This window comes from Terrapene carolina, unplaced genomic scaffold (genome assembly GCF_002925995.2).
Source record: "Terrapene carolina triunguis isolate 2854851 unplaced genomic scaffold, T_m_triunguis-2.0 Scaffold231, whole genome shotgun sequence".
Classification (NCBI taxonomy): domain Eukaryota; kingdom Metazoa; phylum Chordata; order Testudines; family Emydidae; genus Terrapene; species Terrapene triunguis.
The window spans coordinates 1,516,900-1,541,686 of record NW_020664582.1 but is presented as its reverse complement, the minus strand read 5'-3'; the positions used below and the strand labels follow the sequence as shown (position 1 = coordinate 1,541,686).

The 24,787-nt window shown below is 53.9% G+C and overlaps 1 protein-coding gene across 1 annotated transcript in view; it reads right to left on the bottom strand.

Annotated features, from left to right (window-relative positions):
• The window catches only part of SRRM3 (serine/arginine repetitive matrix 3), a 76,676-nt gene extending 53,035 nt beyond the window's left edge, over window positions 1-23,641 (bottom strand). Inside the window, exons 1-2 of the mRNA XM_026656421.1 lie at window positions 23,418-23,641; window positions 151-252 (exon numbers count right to left, since the gene is read on the bottom strand). Coding sequence (XP_026512206.1) covers window positions 151-252; window positions 23,418-23,641 — 326 coding nt within the window. The remainder of the gene's footprint in view (window positions 1-150; window positions 253-23,417) is intronic.
• Window positions 23,642-24,787: the final 1,146 nt, after the last annotated feature.

The following is a 24,787-nucleotide window of genomic DNA, read 5'->3' as shown; positions in this document are numbered from 1 at the left end:
CCCTGCGTCAGTGGATCCTGATCCGCTCCCAAGAGGGGGGGAAATTGGCGTGACAAGAGATCATGAAGCGAGGACAGGGTGAGGCGAGAATTCAACCCTTCCCCCTGCACCCCCCACCCGGGCCCGGCTGAGTGACTCTTCCATACTCACATCTGGCGCCCGTGCTGGTCCTCCCTGGTGAGCACTCCCTCCTTCTCCATCAGCATTTGCCGGAAGGTCCCCACTTTCTGCCGGATCTCCTCTTCAGAATACCTGGGGCGGAGAGAGAGCTGGAGAGTCAGGGACGCCGTCGCCCTGAGGTGGCACTCCGCTGACGATGCCTCCACGCCGTGCTTCCTCCCCTCCCGCACTCTCCTCCCCGGGCCTTCAGCTCACCGCACCCTGTGTCCGGAGCCCCCTCCCTGCGCCAGGGCATCGCCCTGCCCCCCTGGCTGGCGGGCTCAGCCGAGCTGCCAAGGACGGATCGGCCCATGGGGACCCCACGCCCTCCCTATCCCCAGAGGTTAAGGGGGGAGAGCAGGGTGGGGAAAGCACGCACATTGTTACAGCGCCTGTGGGGCAGTACATCTCCACTGCCAGCATGGGCCAGGACAGAGCCACCGTTGGGTATTAACTCTGCCAGCTCCCCCTACCCCTTGGGGGCAGGACCTGGCTCTCCTGGGGTGGGGAGGGGCAGGGTCTGGCTCTCCTGGGGTGGGAGTGCCTGGCTCTCCTGGGGGGGCGGGCAGTGCCCAGCTTCCACCCAGACTGGGCTAGGGGACCAGCTCCATACCCCTCCCCACCCCCCTGCACACTGCAGGCTCCGGATAAGGGCCAGGCTGCACACGCCCTCCCTCCGCTGTCCCCCACTCCCAGTGACTTCATGGAGGGTGTGTGGCCTAAATAAGGACTTCCAGGGTTGGGCCCGTGTTAAAGTAAAGGGGCCAGACCCTGAGCACAGACTCCCCACTCGGGAGGCATTCCGGGGTGGGCAGAGAGTGGGACGGGGCACAGCCGGAGCAGGCTTGCTCTGGGACCCTGGGCTGGGGGGGACAGGGGGGAGCCCTGCTGGTTGGGCAGTAACCTGCTCCGTGGCACAAAGCCGACGGGAGCTGTGAGAACAAAGGAGGAGAGGATGGACAGCTTCCTCCCCAAGGGCTCTGCCTGCTCTGACAGAAGCAAAGCAAGTGAGCAGAAAATAACAGACCCATCTCCTCCCTCTCCCGCGCACGCACACGGCAAGCCAAGCGCTATCGACCAGTTGGCAAAGCCAGCAGGGAGCCCACCGGAGACCACAGCCCATGAGCAGCGGCTGGAGAAACGGCCTGTGCCCGCAGAGAGGCCTTAACTCAGGATTAAGAACTCGTGCGAGCTAGGAGACAAGGTAGAAACACCCCCTAAATGCCGGAGCCGGCAGCCCGGGGCACCCTCGCCATCCGTAGCAAAGGAAAACAAGGCCAGGGTTTAATCATCCAGGCCAAGTGACAGGGATAAACTGGCCCGACCGCTGGGGAGTTTTCACTCCCAGCGCCCTCATCCCTTTGTGCCTGGTAACCCCCGAGGCCTGTAGCTTCCTGGAGAGGCCCTGGCGTGCCAATGCCAAGCTGTGCTAATGCTGGCACCTTGCTCTGTTCCTGCCAGGCCTCAGGGTGCCGCTGGCTGCCCCAGGCAGCTTTCGCCCACTTCTGCCTCCAGAGCACCACATTGTGGCAGCACAAGGAGAGTGCAGGCCCTAGGCAAGGAAGCTCAACCCAGTAGTTAAGGTGTTTGCCTGGGACTTGTGAGGCTCTGCCACAGACTGCCCATGTGACCTTGGGTAAGTCACTTGGTCTCTCTGTGCCTCAGTTCCCCCTCTGAACAACTCCCCTGCCTCTGGGGGGGTGTTATGAAGATAAATACGTTAGCGCCTGGGGTGCTCAGACACCAATGTGAGGGGACCATGCGAGCACCATGGATAGAAGGGCCCCAGGCCCCCAATTTGCAACTCACATGGGGGGGGCCTATCCCAGGAATATCTGGGTACGGCGCTAGCCCCGGTGAGGGGCGTGCGGCTGCCAAGAGCAATGCTCACCCTTCCTCGTGGACAATGGGGCTGTGAACTGCGGAAACAGCAGGCTCCGGCGCTTGTTAGCGTTAGGTCTAGTAACGGACGCGTCGGATCTCAGCTGTCGGTGCTGTACGGGGGGAGGTGTTTAAAAACACCACTTACATGCGTGTCCAAAACATCCTGTGTGACAGGGCACCTAGGAGCCATGGGTACAGACAGCTCATCCTGCCGTGCTGGGCACTGAAATCTCCAGGCCCCCTTGCTGGGGGTGACTGCTGGACACCCCACATGGGAGGGGCAGGCGGCGACAGCCCTAGCTTGATGCAAATTGCTAGGGACCCAGACAGCCAAGTGCCTCTGCACCAGGGCGATGCCTTATTTCGCCGATGGTGGGGAGGGCGCGTCTCCGGGGAAGAGCCCCTCCCCTGGGCAGAGGCAGCACAAACAGAGCTCGCTCGGTCTGGCCCAAAGCCAACGGTGCAGAGAGCAAACTGTTGCCTGGGCCATCTGCCATTGACCTCCTGGTAAGCTGGCTCGGCTCCATCCACCTCCTAGCTTCACCCTCCCTCCCCCCCGTCTACTTTACTGTCCAAAACAGACCAGGATTTGCTTTATTATTCACAGTGACCAGCAGCTATTTGGCACCCATCACCGTGGCATCCGGGCACTCACAGTGCTTCAGTGGAGATGATCCACATCCCAGCTGGAGACACTAAGCGCCCAGACATGGTACCTGCACCGAAGAGGTTTGCATCAGGAGCTAAGTAGCCAAGGATGGTGGTGTTCATTATCCCCATAGTACAGACGGGGGACGGAGGCAAGGGGAAATTGTGCAACTTGGCCAAGGTCACTGGCACAGCTGAGATTGGAACCCACAAGCTCCAAGTCTGGCCTGTGGATGGATTCAGCCTGGAGCAGGGCCCTGGGCAAGGAGGTTCTTCATGGTTTGCTCTGTGAGGTGATCCCCTACTGCTTCCAGAAAGTGCCAGGGGACCTCTTGCCTGGAGAGCTGCCCAAGATGGGCTGAGAGGTCCTCAGTGACAAATCCCATCCCGAGGATGGTTTATGATTGAGTGGGAGGCAGGCAAACCCTTCAGCAAAGCCTCCGCCATCCCATGGCTCATCACCTCCTCCCCTCATATCTCCGAGCCTCTGTGGCTGCACACGGGGAACCTTGAAGCCATCTCAGACACGCCACCCAGTTTGTTGATTTTACAGCCACCTCCTCAATTATTCTCCGTGCAAGTGACAAATGGAAACGCAATTTCTCCGGCCCAGCCAGGGACGAGCTTAATGCAAGTCTGCGACTCAGCCGCAACCAGTCGGTCCTAGAGCCGGCACCATCGGGCCGCATCTCAGGTAGGGAAGCCACAGCATCGGGGCCGGAGAGCTGGGCGGGAACCAGATTGACTGTCTTGCAGGAAATTCCGTGACTTGGAAAATGCTTCTGTTCCACAATGGAATGAACACAATTCTCCCCCTGCCCCCCCCCAAAATTTCCCCATGAAACAAAATTGTGAACAAAATTTTCAGTTGAATTGTTTCATTTTGATCAAACGGAAACATTTTGCGCTGATTTTGACTTTTCAAAAGCAAACGAACACGGGATTAGAGACATTTGAAAACAAAGTTGTTCCAAAAACAAAAAAAAAATTCAAAACACTCGGGTCCAAAAATGTCAACACAATGTTTCAACCTATTGAAAACTCCCCCACTCCCCCCCTTATTTCCCCCTCCACCTGCCAGAAACAAAGTTTCATTGAAATAACACGTTTCGAAGAAACAAATCGGCATTTTCCCAGCGAGGTCGTTTGCCATCAGGTAATTTCCTCCCAGCTGTACTTAACATTCCATGGTCTGTGTGAGAGCCCCGGTCCCCCGCGGGGAAACGCCACTGACTGGCACTGAGGTCACATGACTTTACGGCCAGACAGGTGGCATTAGACGAGTCGAGGACTCTGAGCTGTTTGTGGGCCACCAGCTGGCACGAGCCACAGGTCACGCGCTCCATTCTGGAGCAGGGACGGCATGTTCTACCCCCTTTTACAGAACTTTCTCTGCCAGAGGGACTGAAAGGCACCAAACCAACAGCTCTGGGAGCTGGAGATTTTGCTACCCAGGGAACAAGGCCAGCAGCAGTGAAAGTCTCCCATATACCCCTGCCAATGTGCCATATGTCTGAACAAGAGAGACCGATTAAGGGACATCGGTTTCCTTGGCCTTTCTAATGACGCCACCGAGGGATCAAATCAGTGGCAGACGTGGGGGTGGTTTCAGGGACGTGGCTGTTAAGTGGGAGTTAAACGGTTTAAGGGGCTTAATTCTCTCCTCCACACTGGGGTGGATTTCAGCCGTTGCATATGCACTCGGCTGATCTAGGCTGAAGGAGCATGGCTGAACCAGCCCTGAGCACAGCCGTGAAGCAAGGAATCTGGAGCTCTTAAGTAGGGGTGCATGAGGAAGCTATCGCCCAAAGCAAGCAGGGTCTGGAGCGAGATTAGGCGGTGGTCCACTTGTCTGGAATAAGCCGGGAGAGGAAATCCCCCATTGGCTCATTCAGCTACTGAGTTTTGTAAGCAATGTTCTTTTTGCCCTGTCGGGCTGTCCGCAGTATCATTCGATTTCACCCACGTAGTCTTCATTTTCCTAGGATTCTTTTCTCAGGGTCAGATCCTGAGCCCTGCAGAGCGCTTGCCACGAGTCCCGGCAGCTCAGCGCCCCTCCCAGGATTCGGCCCTAAATGTGGAAGTTCTGGTAATTAGGAAATCAATTATTCTGATTTATCTAACTTCAAAAGCAGCCCGGCTGTGAAAAGCCAGAGCGCTGAACCTGGATGTCAGTCAGCAGCGCTTTGAAGAGGAGCTCGGAGGTTCAGAGACATGGAAGATGTGCCTGCTACAGGGAGAGAGCCACGGACATCTTAGCACAGAGCAGATGAGTGGCAATGTCTGAATCCAGCTGGATCCAACGGCTCATTTGAGGCCTAGTGGGCTAAGCTCAGGACTGGAAAATTGGGTGACTGGGCATAGGCGCCGACTCCGTGGGTGCTCCGGGGCTGGAGAACCCATGGGGAAAAATTAGTGGGTGCTCTGCACCCACCGGCAGCCAAGCTCCCCGCCCGCCCCACCTCACCTCCTCCCCTGAGCGCGCTGCGTCCCCGCTCCTCCCACCTCCCTCCCAGTGCTTGCCACCGCCAAACAGCTGTAGCAAGCTCCGGGAGGGAGGGAAGAGGCGTGGCCGGGGCGGGGATTTGGGGAAGGAATTGAATAGGGGCCTGGAGGGGGCGGATTTGCAGCGGGGACTTTGGGAAAGGGGTTGGAATGGGGGTGGGAGGGGCAGAGGGGGGTTGAGCATCCACTGGCGCCATTAGAAGTCGGCGCCTACGTGACTGGGGATCTGGTCCCAATCCTGATAATGCCTCATGGATTGTGTTTACATGGGGTTAGTTGCATGGATGCTCTTACTTCAATTTAACAGTGGCTTACTGCATTTTACCTTAAAGCTGTTCCCAATCGATGCGAGCAAAAAGGAAAAGAGCCCCTCTGAAACTGAAATCCGATTATCCGCAGAGAGGTCTGCGCCAGTTTAACGACATCAGTTTAAATTCACACCTTGGGTTAAACTGGTGCAACTTTCCCATGTGGACAAGGCCTAACTGATTTAAACGAAACTTGATTAAGGCTGGTTTAAACCAAAATAAGTCAGTCTACGTGGCCTTTTGTGCCAATTTAACAAAGTCAGTTTAAAAGTCGCCCCTCTATAAACCAGTGCAACTCTGCATGTAGGCAGAGCCATAGTGTGGGCGAGCCACTGATCCGCCCTGCCTTCATCCTGTGATCTGTAACTCAGAGATACAAATACTCATCCCAGGGCTTGTCTACCCAGGGGAATTGACCACAATTCAATTCACCCCCTCTTTTATTCCGGAATAATTTCCCCATGCAGACAAGCCCTACTTCACAAGCCCGTGGAGCGGATCGGTGAATGTTTGAAAGATGCTTTGAGGATGAAATAGACAAGTGCTAAAGACTACCACGTTCCAGCTAATCTCTATTTCTCCGTAATCAAGTCTTCAGGTAACAGCAATAGACCTGTTCAGCCAGGAGTTCTTTGCTGGAAAAATCTCACCTCCTTTTCTGCTTGCAAAGTGCCCACAGAGTGAGGAATTCCCCCCGCCCCTTGAATTTGATTTGATATTGGAAATAATTTGCCAAATCATTTCCAGGAATAACGCTCAATTGGGAGACTTCTATTCCAAATGTAAGCTATTTTGATTGGACACTGTGATGAAGTGGGACTCTTCCGTAACATTTTAGTGAGGCCTGTGGGTGCCTCAGTTTCCCCTATGTGCGGCAGGGTTACCTAGTGGGTAGAAAGGGTTGTTTGCTCTCTGCTGAGGCTATGACACAGATTTGAATGGTACCTAGCTGACTGGGGCTTGGGCCAGCTTTTGAGAAGACGATGGCAAACCCAATCACTGGGACTTTGATACCTAACCATCAGCTACTACGGATGGCCCATCTTTCTGCAGGAAGCCAAGCAGCGTTTGCCCAGCGGGGGAACGGAGGACTGGGGAGGTGCCGGGGGATGGTTAAGGGTTGGCTGCTGTGGGCTTCCGGGGGGCCGTTCACCCGGGGACTGACAAAGAGAGGTCAGAGAGACAGAGCTGGACCCCAGGGGTTCACCAGTGGTTCTCAGACTTGCTTGATCACACACCCCTTCTTTGTGTCTGTAGTAGTCTATGTCTCGGCCTCCCCCCCCGCCACACAAGTAAATACACCAACAAAAAAACCCCACAACATGCATCTCTCACTAACTATTAAGAACAGCCAGGCATTCATTCAATCAAAGCCAACCATCCACTGTAATAAGAACAAAAGCAAAACTGGGATCGTGGTCGACGCTTACAATTAAACATGCGCACCGCGGCGTAGCCAACGGATTGATGTACCGATGGCAACAACTTTGTCTAATGCTCTGCAAGCGTAGCAGAAATCCATCAATACGCACAGCGCCATCTAGAGTCAAATGCGCAGCACCACCGGTGGACCTGATCTGTCTGGAGGAATCACCATTGCTAGTTATTCATTGCTGGGGGTAAAATGTGAGCAGTACTTTTCCCCCCCAGAGCTTCTCATGCCCCCCCTAATATATCCCCCTGCTCACTGCCCAGTTTGAGAACCTCTGCTCTAGGGTAACCACAATGGACCAGACTCCAACTTTCACTTCTCTGTGCTCACCTAAGGACTTTCTGCACTGCCTTCCAGTCGCCGAACAAACCCGGCAGTGGCTGAGCGGCCTGCGGAGGTGCTTGGCTCCCTGACTGTGTATCAGTCTCAGCTGGACTCTCTGAGCAGAGCTCACAGTGAGAAGCAGGAGTGCGGCCAGCCCAGATCCAGTCCAAGGAGGCGGTGAGGCCATGGGGCTTACCCTGGGGGAGGAGTGGGACCCCAAGGGGGTTGGGCACACTAAAGGGGTTACGGACAGAGACTGAAGCTCTGAAGCTACACCCATAGCACCAATCCTGTGGATCTATGAGCAGAAACTGAGCAGGACACCATCACCACGGCGGGGACTGGTGGTGCAGAGGCCAGCTGCCTCAGTTTCCCCAATCAGTACTCCCCCACTTTCTCTGGTGGTTTACATGGCTCAGCCCTCCAGCCAAGTCACTACAAAGGTCAATTCCTTCCAAGCTAGCAGAGTCCAAAGTCACCATCCAAACCACCACAAACTAATCAAATCTATGCTACAGCCGGGTTTGCTCTCCGTCCTTTCAGGGTTATCCAGCTCTCAGCCGCCCCACTGCCAGGGCCTGGCCTAAAAACCATCAGCACGTCCAAAGAGGTCCCGGTCAGGGCCTACCTGCCCTCTGGGGAGGCTCAATCAGGCATGAGTCCTATCCTAGCGTCTCTCGCCACACCAGGGCTGTTGGTCTTTTCTCCTCCTCGCTGGGGCAGGCTCTTCCCTTCTGGCCTGACACCTGCTACAGGTGCGGCAGGCGGGGCTGATTGGCGTCACAGCAGCACATTAACCCTTCCAGCTCCGTGTGGGCTTGGCGACCCCCCTCACAGACACAGACACTCATATCACAGGGTGGGTGTTGAGCCGCTCGGAGCCACAGCTGTAAGAATAATCCGGGTCACAGCTCGGAGCCCCGGGAAGTGGAAAGCCAACCTCCGTGGGGGATGGGCAAAAGACAGTTCCTGCCCCGAGGGGCTTCTGGGCTAAGTGGTGCAAGAACCTTCTCCTCTGCATCTCCTGCCTCCTTGCATCAGGATCTCATCAGCTTTCCATCTCCGTTCATATCTCATCTGGAAACAGCTCTCCCGGATCTCTGCCTCTTCACTTCCTTCTCCCCTGGCTGTCCTGAACCTCTGTCGTCTGTTCTTATGGGATGTCTGTGATCTAAGGCCCTGGTCTCTCTTAAATAGAGGAAGCAGGACCGCACTGCCCCCCACCCACCCCCAGACACAGCTTAGACCGGCATTCAGACGCTAATGAATCTTTCATGCGATCAGGACCTGCTACTGTCCAATAAGGGAGCAGCTCGCCAAATGGTTGCAAAGCTCACGCCAGCCAGGTCTCTCTCAGCAACCCCATCTGGTGTTTGCCCTGCCCTGCATTCTGCAGTGCGGGGGGCACAGGTTCGAAGGGGGGGGCTCTCCCGGACTGTGCCTGGTACGTGGCAAAAGAGAGGGCCTGAGTCTCCGTGCCCGGCAAGGCTCTGCCTTTCACCCAGCACTCAGCCCTGTCGCAAATGATCCTTCCCATAGGTCCCCTGGTCTCCGAAGGGCCGATCCCTTCCCAGGATTGATTCTCACGGTGCAACTCCCAGGAGAAGCCATTGCTGGGACCCAGGATTAAGTTAACTAAGGCTCTGTGCAGAAAGGCGAGATTTCTGGGCTTGCTCATGGCTCCACCGCAGCAGGAATGCAGGACACTGGGGATTTGTACAGCACTGTGCAGCATTGTCACTAATTAATCCTCCCAACCCCCGGCAGGAACCCTACTGACAGATGGGGAAACTGAGGCACGGAGCAAGCCAGTCCAAGGGAGCCTATGGCCGAGCCCAGACTGGGATGCAGAAGGCTCCCGGCCTTGTGCTCTGATCAGTAGCATGGGCCTCTCTCTTAGACCAAGAGGTTGGGGATGAGATACAGAGCCTGCAGCGGGGACCTCGCCTTGGGAAGCACAGACTGTCCCGCCAGCTCCTCTTTGCTACACGGAGGGGCCACCCCCCTCCTAGGCCGTCTCCGCAGTAGCTGTATCAGAGCAATGTCTCTACCCAGCCAGCGCTTGGTGTGGCTTGGTGCCCAGAAGGACTATAGGACAAGAGATGGTAACAGGACGACACTGATTCATTGCCTGGCCCAGCCAGGTAACAGGATCCCTCCCGCTGGATGGGGTGGACAGAGCTCTCTTCTCTGGAGTCTCCCTGCTTGGTGAGGGAGGGGAGCTGCGGGCGGTGACATTAGCTAGCGCGGTGAGACAGCAAGGAAGGCCACGTGGGACAGGGGGATTGAAGGCAACAGCTGTCCTGGTTTTCAGGAGCCGACCACTGGAGCTAACCAATGCGGGGCCCGATCCTCAGCGGGTCTAAATGGGTGTAGCTGCATTGACTTCAGTGGAACGACGCTGCTCACTTCAGTGGGGCAACACCGAACTGCACCAGCTGAGGGCCAGACCTGCAATTTTGGAGGCCTCAGAGATCCTGGCGTGTGCCAATCCCTCATTCCGAGGAGACCTGCACCATGTCTCTGCGCCTCTCTGCTCCCTCGCTTTCATTCTGATCCAAAAACCCGCCTTCCTTCCTTCTCCCAGAGGATCCGCCCTCCAACGTACCGCTGACAACCAGCGCTCTCTGGCTCACACCAGCGTCTCTGCAAACACAGCCAGGTCTGGCCTGGCGCTAGGTGTGTGCTGCCCAAAGCTGGGGGGATTTGGACCCGGTGTTTTGGTTCGGTACGCTAGAGAGATGGGAGACATCAGCACAGCATCACAGCTGAGAATCTAGCCCAGAAACCGGCTGAAAAATTCAGTTCAGACTTTGAACCTTCCTTAAGTTCAAAGGTCTTTGGATCGGGTCCAGGCCGGTCTCTCCCCAGGTGTACCCCATGCCCGTTTGAGTGCCAGGGAGATGAGGCTAAGGCAGCTAACATTCTCCCTCCCTGTGATCCTGTCTTGGGTGACAGCTGGTGCTACCAGATGTGAGCAGCTCAGGAGAGCCCTGTGCTGATGCCCTTGTCCGGCTGAATTTATCACACTTCAAAAGCCAGCCGGTCCCAGAATTGCCCATCTATGGGGCCCTGTGGCACGGCCCCGAAGGGACACTCTGTGTTTTCTGCTCGGGAACCTGCTCTGCCATTCACCAGGAGCAGCGCCTGGTCTGAAAGTCTGGCGTATTTTTCATGTCATGTCTGGAAGAGGCAGACCGGCCAGCTCCGTGCGGCTGCGATTGGCTTCTGCAGGCCGGGGCTCGGTAACAGTTTGTGTAATCGACATGACGGGGGGGAGTTACTTAGTCACGGACTGGACTTGAATAAATCAGGCGCTGCGCTCCAATCAGCCTCCCTCGCTCTCTGAGGCGCTGCGTCTGGAAAGACACAAGCCCCATGAAAACACTCTTTGGCTCGGCGACGTTTCGGGCCGGCTGTCGCCTGCGAGGCCGGGAAGGAGGGGAGCAGGAGAGGGATAAGGCAGAGGCATGTAACAGGCTCACGGGTCGCTCTTTAAAATATACATCAAACTGCGCAGCAGGAAGAGAGACGCTGGCTGCAAAGCGAATGGCCGCCAGAAGGCGAGTGCCAAGCCGGGATCCGCCCCGAGAATAGAGGGATTCCCGGACACCGGACTTTAAATGGCTGGCACCGCTTTGAAGTGTCCGGCAGGGCGGCTGGGAGGGGGGACAGATTAAGGCACTGAGATAGCAGTTTCCTTCATCCCTTCCAAACCATTTCTTTTCCCTAATACCTTTAGGCACCATTGGCCTGTGGAATTCATGGCTGGAGCTGGGCGGGAAATGGATTTCTTGTCCTGGAAAACGTTTCGAGATTTAGAAAAATTTCCCGTCCCGAATCCTGGAAAGAAAACTCGAAATCCGGACCATTTTTGGCAAACTGAACATTTGAAAAAATCTTTCAGCTGGGCTCAGCTCAGGTCCCGTCCCGGAGCTAGCCCATGTACGCTAGCTGCAGCTCCGGCCCGTTCGCTCCATGGGAACTACACCCCTTGACACCAGGGGAGGATGCAGCCCCATTGACTCCAGAGCAGTGATGGGTCCGACCCCCAAGTTAGTCGGCAGGAAGAAGAGGGGCAGAGAAAGCAGAACGCCGTGGTCCAGGAGGGGAACGTTTCGACGCCCTCACTCACAGAGGTTCTGCGCTTGGATTCACACTGGCCTCGGCTGCGCTAAGACTCCGCGCCGCAGTCACAGCCAACCCGCTCTCCCTCTGCTGAGCCCCGAGAGTTGGTCTGTGTCATAAAAGGATGAAAGGCGGGAGATCCCCTGAAATGTCTCTGCACAGGGCAGGGAAACGGTCAGCGACAGTCTCCGGGAAGAGCTTGTTGGCAGAGATCTGCCCCCCGTGGGCTCTGTGTCTAGGTGATGCTTTGTCTCGTGTCTAGGATGAGATAGGAGCCCAGGGTGCTGTTCCCATCACTGACACAGACGTGCTCTGTGACCTTCGACACGTTACTTTCCCTCTCCGTGCCTCAGTTTCCCCTCCCACCCTTACTCTGCCGTGTGTTTAGATTGTGAACTCACTGGCGCACTTGGTCTCTCTCCCCATGTGTACGTACAGCACCTGGCACAATGGGGCCCTGATTGTCGCTGGGAGCTACTGTCAAACAAATCATAATCCATCGGGGAAGCTTGCAACTCTGCAGGACTGATTTCCCCTCTGCTAAGCCCTTCTCTCCCATTCCTGGGGGTCTGCGGCTGGATTAAAGGAGGATCCATCACTGAGAGAAAGAAAAGCCGGCGAGGAGCTCGGAGGGAGCAGCTTGGGGCTCCCGCTGCGTCTGACCCAGGCCCTTCCAGACGCTCTGGGATACAGCACCCTGCAGAGCAGGAGGATGGGCGTCACTGGAGGCCTAGCAGCCCTGCTCTGCTCCACAGGGCCTGATCTCGCCAGAGACTGCCTGGATCGGGCTGCACCCCTTTCGCGGATCAGTCCCTCCTCTTTGCATTGCTCGGGAACAGCGGTTCTCAAACTTTTGTACCGGTGACCCCTTTCACATAGCTAGTCTATGAGTGCGACCCCCGCCCTTATAAATTAAAACCACTTTTTTATATATTAAACACCATTATAAATGCTGGAGGCAAAGCTTGGTTTGAGGTGGAGGCTGACAGCTCGTAACCCCCCCCATGTAATAACCTCATGACCCCCTGAAGGGTCCCGACCCCCGGTTTGAGAACCCCTGCTCTGGAATATGGGAGCAAGGGGATACTCAGGGAAGCAGCAGGGCAGTGAATCTAGAGCCAGTCAGAGGCAATACTTCCTCATGCAGCCACCTGCTGGTTAGCGGCTGCAGAGAGCCAGCCGGACTAGTGCCAGGGTTGGCAGAGTGGCACAGGGCAGGCTGGTCCCTTTAAGAGGCCGTCGGGGTTCAGCTCCCACACTGGTGTTGCCTACAATTCCCAGGGTCCCTCTGAGAAGTCCCCAGCGGGCCTCCTCCCTGGGCTGCTCCCAGGAACAGGGGCTGGTTGAAGCCTTCTGAAAGGGGCAGCTTGCTTTGTGAGACATCCAAAAGGGCCAGTTAATCTAACGGCTGTTGATAACATTTGGGGCTAGGCAAGCGAAGAGAAGGGCGATCGTCGGCCAGGCGATGATCGCAAATGTTCCCCTCTCCCGCCAACATGCACAGCCCTGACCAATCGAGCAGGGGCATTGGCAGCACCTTCGTTTTCCTCTGCAGCGTCGGGCACAAGCAGGGCCTGGCTTGCAAATCAGCTAGACCCACAAGCTGATCCGGCGTGTAAACCCCACCCCTGCCATCACACCCTAATTCCTTCCCCAACACAAGTGGGGCAAACTTCATCCCGGGTCTAACCCCCACTGAGGTCAATGAAACTCTGGCCCATGCCAGCTCGAGGGTGGGACAGGAGTGCTGGCCTTCTGTGGACATAGTCTGGAGTCTGTAGGTTGTGCATGGTGTTGTGCATCTCTGTAGGTTGTGCATGGTGTTCGGAAAGGCCGTAGCACAACAAGGAGGAAGGACGACACAGTGGTTAGGTCACAGACCTGGGTTCAAGTCCCTGCAGACTCCCCGTGTGACCTTGGCCAAGTCACTTAACCTCAGTTCCCCATCTCTAAAGTGGGGATAAAGCCCTGCTCTGCCTCACACGGGTATTATAAGGCTAGGGATTTTACAGACTCTGAGGCACTCAGACATTGCTGTACAGGGACCATGTAAGTACCTAGATAGATCCCTGTTCAGTGCATGGTTGTTTGCTGACTGGTGTCAGAGATAATACGGAGGCAGCCTACAAAGGGAGCAAATGTGGCATCTCCCGAGTTGCTTGGGGTTTTGAAGCAGGGGATGGAGAAGCAGGAACAAACACGTTGCGAGGGGTGGGCTATCCCCAGGGACACAGTTAATTCAGGGCTTCAAGGCTTTGGCTTTTATTGACGGGACGCTGAAGAGTGGGATTGTAGGAGCTGGGTCTCCAGCCCTTTCGATGGAGCCTTCTGGAGAAGGGAGGGCCCTGGGACTCAGCAGACCCGGGTTCAGGTCCTTGTTCTCTCTCCGACTCCTTGCTCACTCTTTGCCTCAATCGCCCATCTGGAAAGCAGAGGTAATGATCCTTCTTTCCTCTAACCTTCTTGTGTTTTTCAATTCTAAGCCCCGTGGGTCAGGGCCTGTCTCTTACTCACAATGGGGCCATGCTCCAAGTCTGGGGCGTTCAGGGTCCTCATGCAGGACAAATAATGAATGATATTACCTCAATCTGTGGCTACGTCTGGAGTGAACAGGTCACAACTGCATCCTACGCAGCTAAGGATGCCGGCTTCTAAGAGCAAATTGCATCTGCTTGGTGACAGATCTTCTGTGACTAAATTGCTTGGTAACAAAAAAAAGCAGAGCGGGGACTCAGACGCTCACTTGTCCCCTTGAATGCGGTCTGTACCTCCTGTTAGTTCCATCTCTGGCCTGCCACTCTTCTATATACTTACAGTCTGGCTTGTTGACTAGTTAATGGACAGTGACTGAGCTTTTCATGGAGCATTTTGTGCCTCTCTCAAGCGGATTCTTTCCATTGGGGCTGAAAGTTTCTTGTTTCCCTTCCCAAATTAAGCGTGTTAAATGCGAAACATCTACCCGACGGGAAGGTAGCAGGGTTAAAAACAAAGCCAGGAAATGCAGAAAAGAGATACAGAGGGGAATGTGCAGTGTTTACACACACTTCGATACTCTAAGCCAGATTTTCCGAAGGACTCTGGCCCAGATCAAAGGTATTTAGGCACCTAACTTCCACTGATTTGAGGGGTCCGGGCCTCTAGGCCTTGGGTGCATCTGGGTGCTGAGCCCTTTGGAAAATCTGACCTTATGTGTCCCATGGGGACTTGTGGGGTGCTGAGCAGTGTTTAAAATCAGGCCCTTATTTTGGCACCTAAATGGGAGTTAAGCACTGCTACAAATCTGGCCGGGTGGGTGCTGAGATATGTACATCTAGTCCTGCACTGATGGGTATGAGTGAAACACCAGAGAGAGGTTATATTTCGTATTCTTTTTTGTGCGTGTGCACGCTAACGTTTTCTGTTTATTCATTATTATTCTAGTAGAGCCCAATAATAACGATGCCTAGCTCTTACATAGCAGTTTTCACCAGTAGCTCTCAAACCACTGGGGAAACTGAGGCACGAGGGGTCGGAAGTGACTTGTCTAAGGTGACCCAGCAGAGCTGAGACTAGAATCCAGGTTGCTTGAGTTCCACTCCAGGGCTCTATCCCACTAGACCACACAGCCCCTAGGAACCCAACACAAGGATCAGGGCCTCAGTAGGTGCTGCACACAAAGAAACCCAAAAAATATATACACTCCCTGCCTTGGAGATCTTTTGCAGTGCTGAATCTGCTTCATAAAATATACTTCACTCTCACAGAGAAATCTCCATCCATGGATTTCAAAGCACTGAACAGAACAAAGACAGCCTCATTATCCTCATTTTGCAGCTGGGGAAACCAAGACACAGCTTGGTTAAGTGTCTGGCCTGACAAAATCCCAAAGCCCAGAAAACACCCCTGATTGGGCGCAGATCTAAACAAGAAAATGTATACAGCCAAGCATTTCTCTAGGGGACAGTCTTGCACTGGCAGGGAGATGGACTGACTGAACAAGTCCCATCTCTAAGGTCTGTGATGCTATGCTGTATACCAGTAGGACACACCTTGTTAGATTTGAGAGGATCTAAAGAGCTGAAAGCTCTTTGCATCTCATCAGAGGAGACAATCCCCCACTTGTTTGTAGCCCCCAAAATCTGGAGTCCAGGATGGAATGTCTTCAATCCACCTCTCAGGATGTCGAGGTTACAGCCAGAGACCTGTGCTGGCAGCTGTATTGCTGTGGTCCAAAAGCAGCCCCCAGTGGTCAGTGAAGATAATCCCGTCTCTATCTCCGCTTCCCTCCTCCCTTCTTTAAAGGTGACCTCTGCAAATCTTCTGACCGGTTTCTCCCAGCTGTAGCGACACACACTGAACAGCAACATGGCCGAGCATTTCAGCACAGTGTCAGCTAAACAGGACCTGCCAAATAACGCACAAATGGGCGCCCTTGCAAATCCCGGACAGCGAATTGGGTGCCGAATAGTCTATTTGCATGGGCCCTGTTCAGTGATTTGGGCACGAAGAGGCACAAAGGCAGGACCACCACAGACTTCCCAGCTGTAACTTCCACTGTAACCTGAAGCTTCTCAAAATGCACTTGCTGGCAAAGGCAGAAATATAGAGCGTGAAACACCTTTAGAAGTCAGAACACGCTTGTCAGTTTCGATTCAGGAAGCCCCTTGCCCAAAGAGAAATGGCAATCAGCCAGTCACACTGGAGAGCCTGCCCTCCCTTCGCCATTCAAAGCTAAAATTCAGATAATCAATACAGCAATTTAGAAAAACTCCAAAGCAAGTTTCTCAGCCGGTCTCTGTCACTCACAAAACCACGACCGCTGGAAGCGAGGGCTGGTTCTGCTTTTCGCAGTACGGCTTGCTTGGTGCTGTGACAGTCTGTTGATTCAAAGAACAGGCCCCAGGGTCAAGGACGGTTCTATCGCAGGGTTTTATATTGCCGTTCATCCTCATGCCATCTGGGTGCCAGTGTTCCAATAAGGATAAACTCTGGCTAGCTCCAACAACAGCAGCAGCAAAGCTGTGTGGCATGAGTGCCGCTGTGACTTCACTGCTACTGTTAGTGGTGCTAGTTAGACCAAAACTAGTTTGGGTTTGTCTACACATGCTCCATTCACACCTCTGACTGCACTGGAGACAAACCCCAGACTGATTTAGGGGTAGTTGGTCAGGGATTTAGGTTGACCGCCCGGTATCCGCCCCCAGGCCATCAAAGGTTTTGGACCCATGTTATTTACTGGGGAACAAGTGATCCAGGAATAGTTTCATTTTTTATAAACGTTGTTAAAAACTCTCAAACCTAAAAATATCTAGAAAACATCTCTCCAGAGCTGAGCTTTTATTAACACTGCTAAATTCAAACGATCAAAGCAAAATCAAACAAATTAGTCGCAGTATTGGATTGGAGCTGAATCATCCAATTAGTACTAAAAATAATCAATCTTATATAAATTCTAAGGCGTCTAAGGAGGCGGCTCTCCATTCAGTTCTAGATCCCAAAGCTCAAGATCAACCTCCAAATACAACTCCCCTAAAAATAAGAACCGAGAAAACTCCCAGCACAACTTGTTACTCATAGGCCACTTTCCGTCAGTAGATTTCAAAGCGCTGTACATAGGAGATCAGTGTCATTATCCCTATTTTACAGGTGGGGAAACTGAGGCACAGAGCAGTGACGTGACTTGCCAAAGGCCACCCAATGAGCTAGTGGCAGAGCCAAAAATAGAAGCCAGGTCTTCTGAACGGCAGGCCACACCCCCTCCTGCAACAAAGCCAGCTGATTAAACGCTCGCTGATCAGCGACATGAAAATAAAATCAAACTTATACCATCAGCATGACCATCTCCACTTTCTTCTCCACTAATCGAACCAGAGACATATGTTCTTAGGCTTCCCGGAAGCAAGGCAATTACAGTGCCCTTTCTATGCTGGACTCGGACTACAAGTCCGACAGCTTATCTTCCGAAAGCTACATCTCGACAGAGAAACGCTACTTGAAAGATCATCAAGATGAACCTACTTAAAATGAAAACAAAGACATTTGCCGGGAGGTCCGCGTGCCCGCTCAGCGGACGTGGGCCGGGGAATTTTCCTCCACAGGCGCAGAGGAAACCCCGTGGCACTGCCCATCCCAGCCCTAGGTCAGTGCACTGACATCGTGGCAAACCCACCGTTCCCTTGGCCACTTCTCCGCTGGCCCAGCCCTAGCCCCCGCCAGCCCCGGGGGGGAACAGTGCTCCGCAGTGAGCAGGGACTGGGACACACGTGCCAGGCTAGGTCCAGGCGGGCTGTCCCCAAGCCATGCCACAGTGGATGTCCATTGGATCTGCTGGGTCAGGCTCTGAGCCACAGGCAGAGGCAAGTAACAAGAATCTCTCTAGAGGGCTGTAATTCTGACCATGGTGGGTGGATCACTGGGTCCAGGCAGAAGCTGTCACAGTAGAGAAGAGAGGGGGCCTGGCTGGAATGAACATCCAGGGAAGTTTCTATTGGGCGGCTGGACGCAGACAGACCCTGTGGTTCTCTCTGGCTCTGCTGTCCACAGCCAGTGCTGCCTCGTGACACCACGGGGGCTGCTGATTACACTTCAGCTCGCGTCGCCCCATGCAAGAAAGGAGCGAAGAGGGGAAAGGGAACAAAACATCGAGGGGGGAAAGAGCAGGGAGGTGGTTTGGATGTGGATTCGGGTCTGAGACGGAGCTTGGGTTCCAACGTGACTGCAGCAAGAATCGCGCCTTGCTGCTGCTGGGAGGTTTTGGCTGAAGAGGGCAGAAATTTCACATAATCTACTGACCTGGCAAGATGCCTGCCATCTCCCCTCCTTCAGATCTGACCCAGACCCACAAGTGTGGGAACCCGGATCCCAGACACCAACCCTGCCCTACTCTCCAACACTCAGGGGAGTGGGGAGAGTTGGTTTGAGGTTCCTTTTTGGCCCCATCACTACAATAGCCGCGATGTACATACCACACATAGACAGCCCCCTACTTCCAGCCAAGCAGCTGCATCTGGCACAAGGACCAGAGTTGGTCCTTTAGCCAGAGATACACGTTTTTAACTGAATCACTTGAAAAAACTACCAATCCATGAAGTTACATTTCAGAGGGAAAAAACACCTTTTAAAACGAGGTAGCAGCAGCGTTTGACCCATGCCCCTGCCACGCTAAAAAAGCAAGAGTCTCTACCCCTTGAGCTAAAGCTCCATTAGCTTGTAGCAGTAGTAGGCTCTTATATTCTTATGCTGACCAACCACTAGAGCGCAGCAAAGCCCCACCTTGTACTAGTGGCAGTTACGCAAATTCAGACTCCTTTTGTTAACCTAAACGGAACCAGTTCCAAGTCCCCAAAGGCTGCTGGGTTCTCCTCAACCCCAGAGCCAGACTGGGCTCAAGGAATTTCGATAATGAACAAACATATGGTTTGATGCATGACAGCAAAGAGCTCAGATGACGAGCATGGTAGAAGCATCTGCATAGAACAGACTAGACCGGTCACTACATTTTCCCCATGTCGTCCCCCCGCCGTTCCACGGACGGGCTATCAAAGCCAGCTGCCCTGGGCTCCGACACAGACCTGCCACCCATAGGGTTTCCCTCTCACCTCGGCTGCTATTTCTTGTTACAGCCCTAATGCAGCAGAGGCAAGACAACGCAGGCCAGGCCTGGGCTGGGGGTGAGGAGGGCAGGCGAGCCCAGAGGGGCAAATCGCACCCAACGTTTGCCTTGGCTGCTGAGCGTGAAATTCAATCTCGCCCGGCGCTCAGAGCATGTCAAGCGCCTGCCACTTCCGCCCCCCTGGAGGCCAGGGAATAATTGAAAAACTCAATAATTTATCAGCAACTTTCACCAAGAGCAGCGGTAAACAAAGCAAGCAAAGAAACACCCTCTCCCGCCTCCCCTGTAAACCAAGCCATGGAGCATTCAGCTGCCTCCCAGCGGCATTATTTTCTCCACAGTCTCTTTCCCAAGCCCTGCGAACTACGGGAGAAGGTCAGGGCTTCAAAGCATCGTTTGGCTGTGGAGCAGTGCAGGGGCCCCCGGTTATATATCGAAGGCCGGGCACATGTCAGGCCCGGCCCGGCATCAGCCATTGGGGTGATGTACTGAGCAGAAGCAGAGCTGACACGGGCTCTGGGGGACGTCCTCGTGGAGAGATTCAGGGCTTGCGAGTTTGACACGGATAGATCACTTAGATTCGAATCTATGCTTAGCTCCCTTCTACGCCGGCCATTGCACTGAGTTGGAGATCTCGCTTTAAACGCAGTTGCAGGGTCTAACCAAGGATGTGGCCAGATCGGGTTTCAAACAGGGTTTCTAGTGCAAATCCCCACTTAGGTGGTGAAACCGAGCTAGAAACAAGTTTAACCGGCAGATCAGAATCCCTACTGCGGTGAGCGGAGAGCAGAACGTTGCCCCCGCTGAAGGCTCGAGGACTTCTCTTGGCAGAGATACACTTTGCAACATAAACCCACGCAACGCACCACCCCGTTGTGTACCCAACTCTGGTACTGATGTGCTTGTCCCTTAATATCCGCATGCCACAATCTTTGCTGCATTTAGCCCCACAGCACCCAGGAGAAGCAAGGCTAAGCTATTACCCCCATGGTACAGACAGGGAAACTGAGGCACAGACAGATGATGTGACTTACCCAGTCTGTGTCTGAGAAGAGAATTGCACTTAGGGCTAGCTTCTTGCAAGCAAGCAAGGAAACCACTGAACCATCCTTCCACACATGGAGGATAGGCCCATCAATGGCTATTAGCCAGGATGGGCAGGGATGGTGTCCCTAGCCTCTGCCAGAAGCTGGGAATGGGCGACAGGGGATGGATCACTTGATTACCTGTTCTGTTCATTCCCTCTGGGGCACCTGGCATTGGCCACTGTCGGTAGACAGGATACATGGACCTTTGGTCTGACCCAGTGTGGCCGTTCTGATGTTCTAGTCAATGACTCACAGCACAGGTAACTCTCAATCCTTTTTCACTTCAAACCCGTCTTGTTCCTGCAGCACTGAATCTAACCTGAATCTTGCCAAAGGCACCGTGAGCACTGGGTGTCAACAAGGATCAAAGCCCAGTTTTCAGAAGAGATTAGGGCCAGATAGTCACGTGCTCAGTGCCCACTCGCTCCCACGTGCACCTTCTCTTGAAACTCTGGATCCTACGTGCATGAGGCGTTTGGCCTTTGTTCTCGGTAAGACTTTCTGAGAAAGGCGCCCCCTCCTCTCCGCCCAAGAAAAGGGAGAAGAAAATTTTAGCAAACAGAGAAAACATGCATTTCTACAGCCCCGTCTCTCAAAAATACCTTCAGGCATTCCAGCAGGCCTGTGCACGGAGACTGAGGACTCCCACCCATACGGAGAATTTAACCCAGACAGGGAACAACTGGGGCTGAAATATGCATAATTAGACAGTGGAACTCATTGTCACTGGATGCGGCTCAGGCCAAGAACTTAGGAAGAATCAAAGAGGGATGGGATATGGATAACAAGACTATCCAGAGTTATAACGGTTAATGTTAATACATTTTTGGAAGGGATATTAACCTTCCTGCATCAGGCCTTAAACCAATCCCTAATTAGGATGAGACCTTCATGGGGGGCAGATATCTGCTATGGTGGGGTTTCCTGCACCTTCCTCTGAGACATCGGGTGCTGGGCGCTGTCCGAGACAAGATCCTGGACAAGGTGGCTCATGGGTGTGATCCAGTCTGGAGTTTCCTGTGTCCCTAATTGAAATATGATCACCAAGCTCCTTTCCCAATGCAAACCACACCCTCTAGCTTGCCCACGTGTGCCCTGCTTTCACTGGGATGCTGCCCTCACTCAGTCTGCTGGGCATTGCCTCTGGATTCATTCCTGTGGCTGAACGTTGCCTGGATTCTCCAGTCCCATCTACGCCCTGATAAAAGATATACCCTCTGCCACCGTGCTGCCAGCCAGCGAACCGGGCATGGGGCCGGGCTTGCTACAAAGCTCTCCGGACCAGCCTTTGGTGATGGAAAGATGGAGACAGCCTCTCTCCATGTGTGAATGCCCCAGACTGGCAGCTCCAGACAGCTCTGGGTGTTGTCAGTGCAGATGACATCTTGCCTGCCTACCCAGCTGGAGAAATGCCTAGGGTGGGAAGCTGTCAGAAAAGGCTGGGAGAAAACGACAGAGACGGAAAAGAAGAGTCATGTGTGGAAGAGGCAGACGGTTCCCCTGCGATCAAACAAAGAGAGGGGATTCAGAACCAGGAGGCAGCCACTTAGCCACCTTGTAGCTTCTGAGCAGGACAGAAAAACACGGACACGTTACGTTTTGGGCTAACAATGCGTCTCACTGCCTGTCCGTTTATCTGCCTGTCTCTGATCGTACCCTGCAGTGCACCCACCGGCCTGGGCTCAGTAAGATCTGGCCCCAAAATACTTTGGGGCAGATCTCCTGAGGGCATAGAGCAGGAAGGCAGTCTGGACGGAGGAAGAGGGAACGGAGAAGAGACCCACATGCTAGTCATCTGGGTGGCGGCATTCTGGATGAGATGGGCCATGGGTCTGATCCCTGTGTTCCTGGGAGAACATGATGTGCTCTGCGAGGTGCACGAGCAGGATCTGGGAGCGTCGGGGTGGACCGTGGATCTGCCAGGACCTCTGGTTTGGTAGCAGCAGCTTAGCCTTGGTGCTTTCCCAGTCTTACACTCCATAAGGGAGAGAACCCACCGCAGGAACCACCCTGCACCCCAACCTCTTGGCCACTCCAGCCTCTCCCTTGCTTCCTCTGACTGACCACTGGAGTGGCAGCATGGTCTGCACGAACGGGCACGGGGCTGGTAGATCCTGAGTGCTAATCCTGGCTCTCTGTGCTCTTGGGCTAAGTCACTTTGGCCCAGGTCTTGGGGCTCCTAACTTCCATTGAAATCAACAGGCGTTAGGTACCTAAGCCCCTTGAGGAGCTGTCAGGGAACCCTGAGCTGGAATGAGGCAACGGCCAATGTTTCCAACCGGAGGAGCCACAGCTTAGTCTCCAAAATCCATATTTAGCCACAGATTTCAGAAATGCCTCTGGGAGTAGGCGCACAAGCCCCACTCAAGTCAGTAGGACCTTGGCTCCTAACTCACCTTGGCACTTTTGTAAAACCCACCGACATTCAGCCACAGGGGCCTTACTTGAAGCCCCTATTTTTGATCCTTTGGGCCAGCATCTGTCGAGCACTGGGGATGTATAAAGCACTAGAAAGCTGCTACGTCTTTAGTCCCAAGGCCTCCTGCCCTCAGGCTGTAACATAGATTCATAGATTCTAGGACTGGAAGGGACCTCGAGAGGTCATCGAGTCCAGTCCCCTGCCCTCATAGCAGGACCAAATACTGTCTAGACCATCCTTGATAGACATTTATCTAACCTACTCTTAAATATCTCCAGAGATGAAGATTCCACAACCCCCCTAGGCAATTTATTCCAGTGTTTAACCACCCTGACAGTTAGGAACTTTTTCCTAATGTCCAACCTAAACCTCCCTTGCTGCAGTTTAAGCCCATTGCTTCTTGTTCTATCCTTAGAGGCTAAGGTGAACAAGTTTTCTCCCTCCTCCTTATGACACCCTTTTAGATACCTGAAAACTGCTATCATGTCCCCTCTCAGTCTTCTCTTTTCCAAACTAAACAAACCCAATTCTTTCAGCCTTCCTTCATAGGTCATGTTCTCAAGACCTTTAATCGTTCTTGTTGCTCTTCTCTGGACCCTCTCCAATTTCTCCACATCTTTCTTGAAATGCGGTGCCCATGAGCCGCCCTGGCCTAGACTGTGGTGAGTGGTGGAGAAATCCAGCATGGTCTAGTGGATTGAATATGGGGCTGGGGACAAGGGATTCCCAGGCACTGCCCTGCTGTGGGTGAGGATGGCCAATGACCTGCTCTGGGATGTGATGTACTGGGTTGCAGGTGGCCTGGCTCTGATGGCCTCTTAGGAGAGCAGTGTGCCTAGTCTGGAGTGTATGGTGTGGACTTTGCTAGGGGAGAAACGGCCCCCCCTGCCACACTCAGGAAAGCATCCTCCTCCAGAAGGACATCACTCACCCTTGTTCCTCCATCATCTCCTGCAGCTCCATGCACTTCAGCTCCACCCGCCGCTTCCGCTCGTGATCCAGGATCTCCCGGTGAGCCTTTTTCACCAGGCTGGGCTCCACCAGACGCACCTCCTCCTCCGGCTTGTGCCAGGTGCCAGAGGCGCCGGGTTGGGGAAAGCCATTGGCCGCCTCCTGGGGGGAAGGCATCTTGGCCCCGTTATTATATAGGGCCATCCCAGCGTGCGCCCTCCGACTCCACAGCCCCTGCGAGGGATAGAAACAAATTCATGGTAAGTCATTTCCAGCTTCCCTATCCCCAACCAGGAGGGAGGGAAAAAAATACAGCTGAACACTAAGCCACTCTGCTAAATTAATACTGACAGCTTAATGGGGGACGAGCTGTTCTAATCTGCTTCTCAGCACATCGGGGACGCACGCCGGCAGCCAGGCAGGGCGGCTGCTGTTAAGTCAGAGAGAGAAGGAGATTCTAATCCAGGAGGGGTCCTGGAGCCATAGGGCTGCAAATGAAAGGGCAGTGGGCACAGATCCCATGTCATCCAGCAATAAAAGCATCACGTGAAAGACCCTCCTTCAACAGGGGATCCCATCCCTGGACCAACTGCAGCGAGGTCCAGATTGGTTGGCTTTAGAAAGTGAGGTCCCACTCAGCAAAGAGACTGTAGAAGTAGCATCTGGGTTCATCGTGTCAACAGGATTTTCAGCTCAAACCTGATCAGTTTACTAGCAAATGCCTGGGATCTGAGAGTCAAGCTGGGTTCTTTTCTTTCTTGCACATCATCACCAGTAATCAAGGTTCTGCTGGCTAAACCATGCCGTTGGTGACATCTGTGCAAGCCCATTGTCTTCCTATTTGCCCTGGATCACAACTCTGCAGCCGCCACCCCCACATCTAAACCAGCATTGCATGTGTTTAACTGATTGGAACTTAGCAAACAATTCTGCTGCTGATACACCGGGAGGGCCAACAGGAATGAAATGTAGCCACAATCCATTTTGGTTCCTAAAGCCAGCAGATCCGACTGACACACACAAGGAAGCAGGTCTGTGGAACTAGGAGGTGTCACTTAATAGAGCGCCTCGTTAGAGGAGAGCTGCATTTCAAATAGCACCACAAGACCGTAGTCACCTATCCCCGGAAAATCTAAGGAGAGCTGACCCGCTGGGATTCAAATCTGTATTCACAGTAAGGCAACCCATGTGCTTATCGCTGTAGCCAGACTTACAATGCGGCTGTTCTGTCTCCCTGTAGAGGCCGGACCATGCCTAGAGCTGTGTGAATCTGTTACTGCCTAAGAGCTACAGAGCTGGTTATTAAGATCACATAGTAGCGGCTCACGCTTTTAGAGCCAGAAGTCCCGG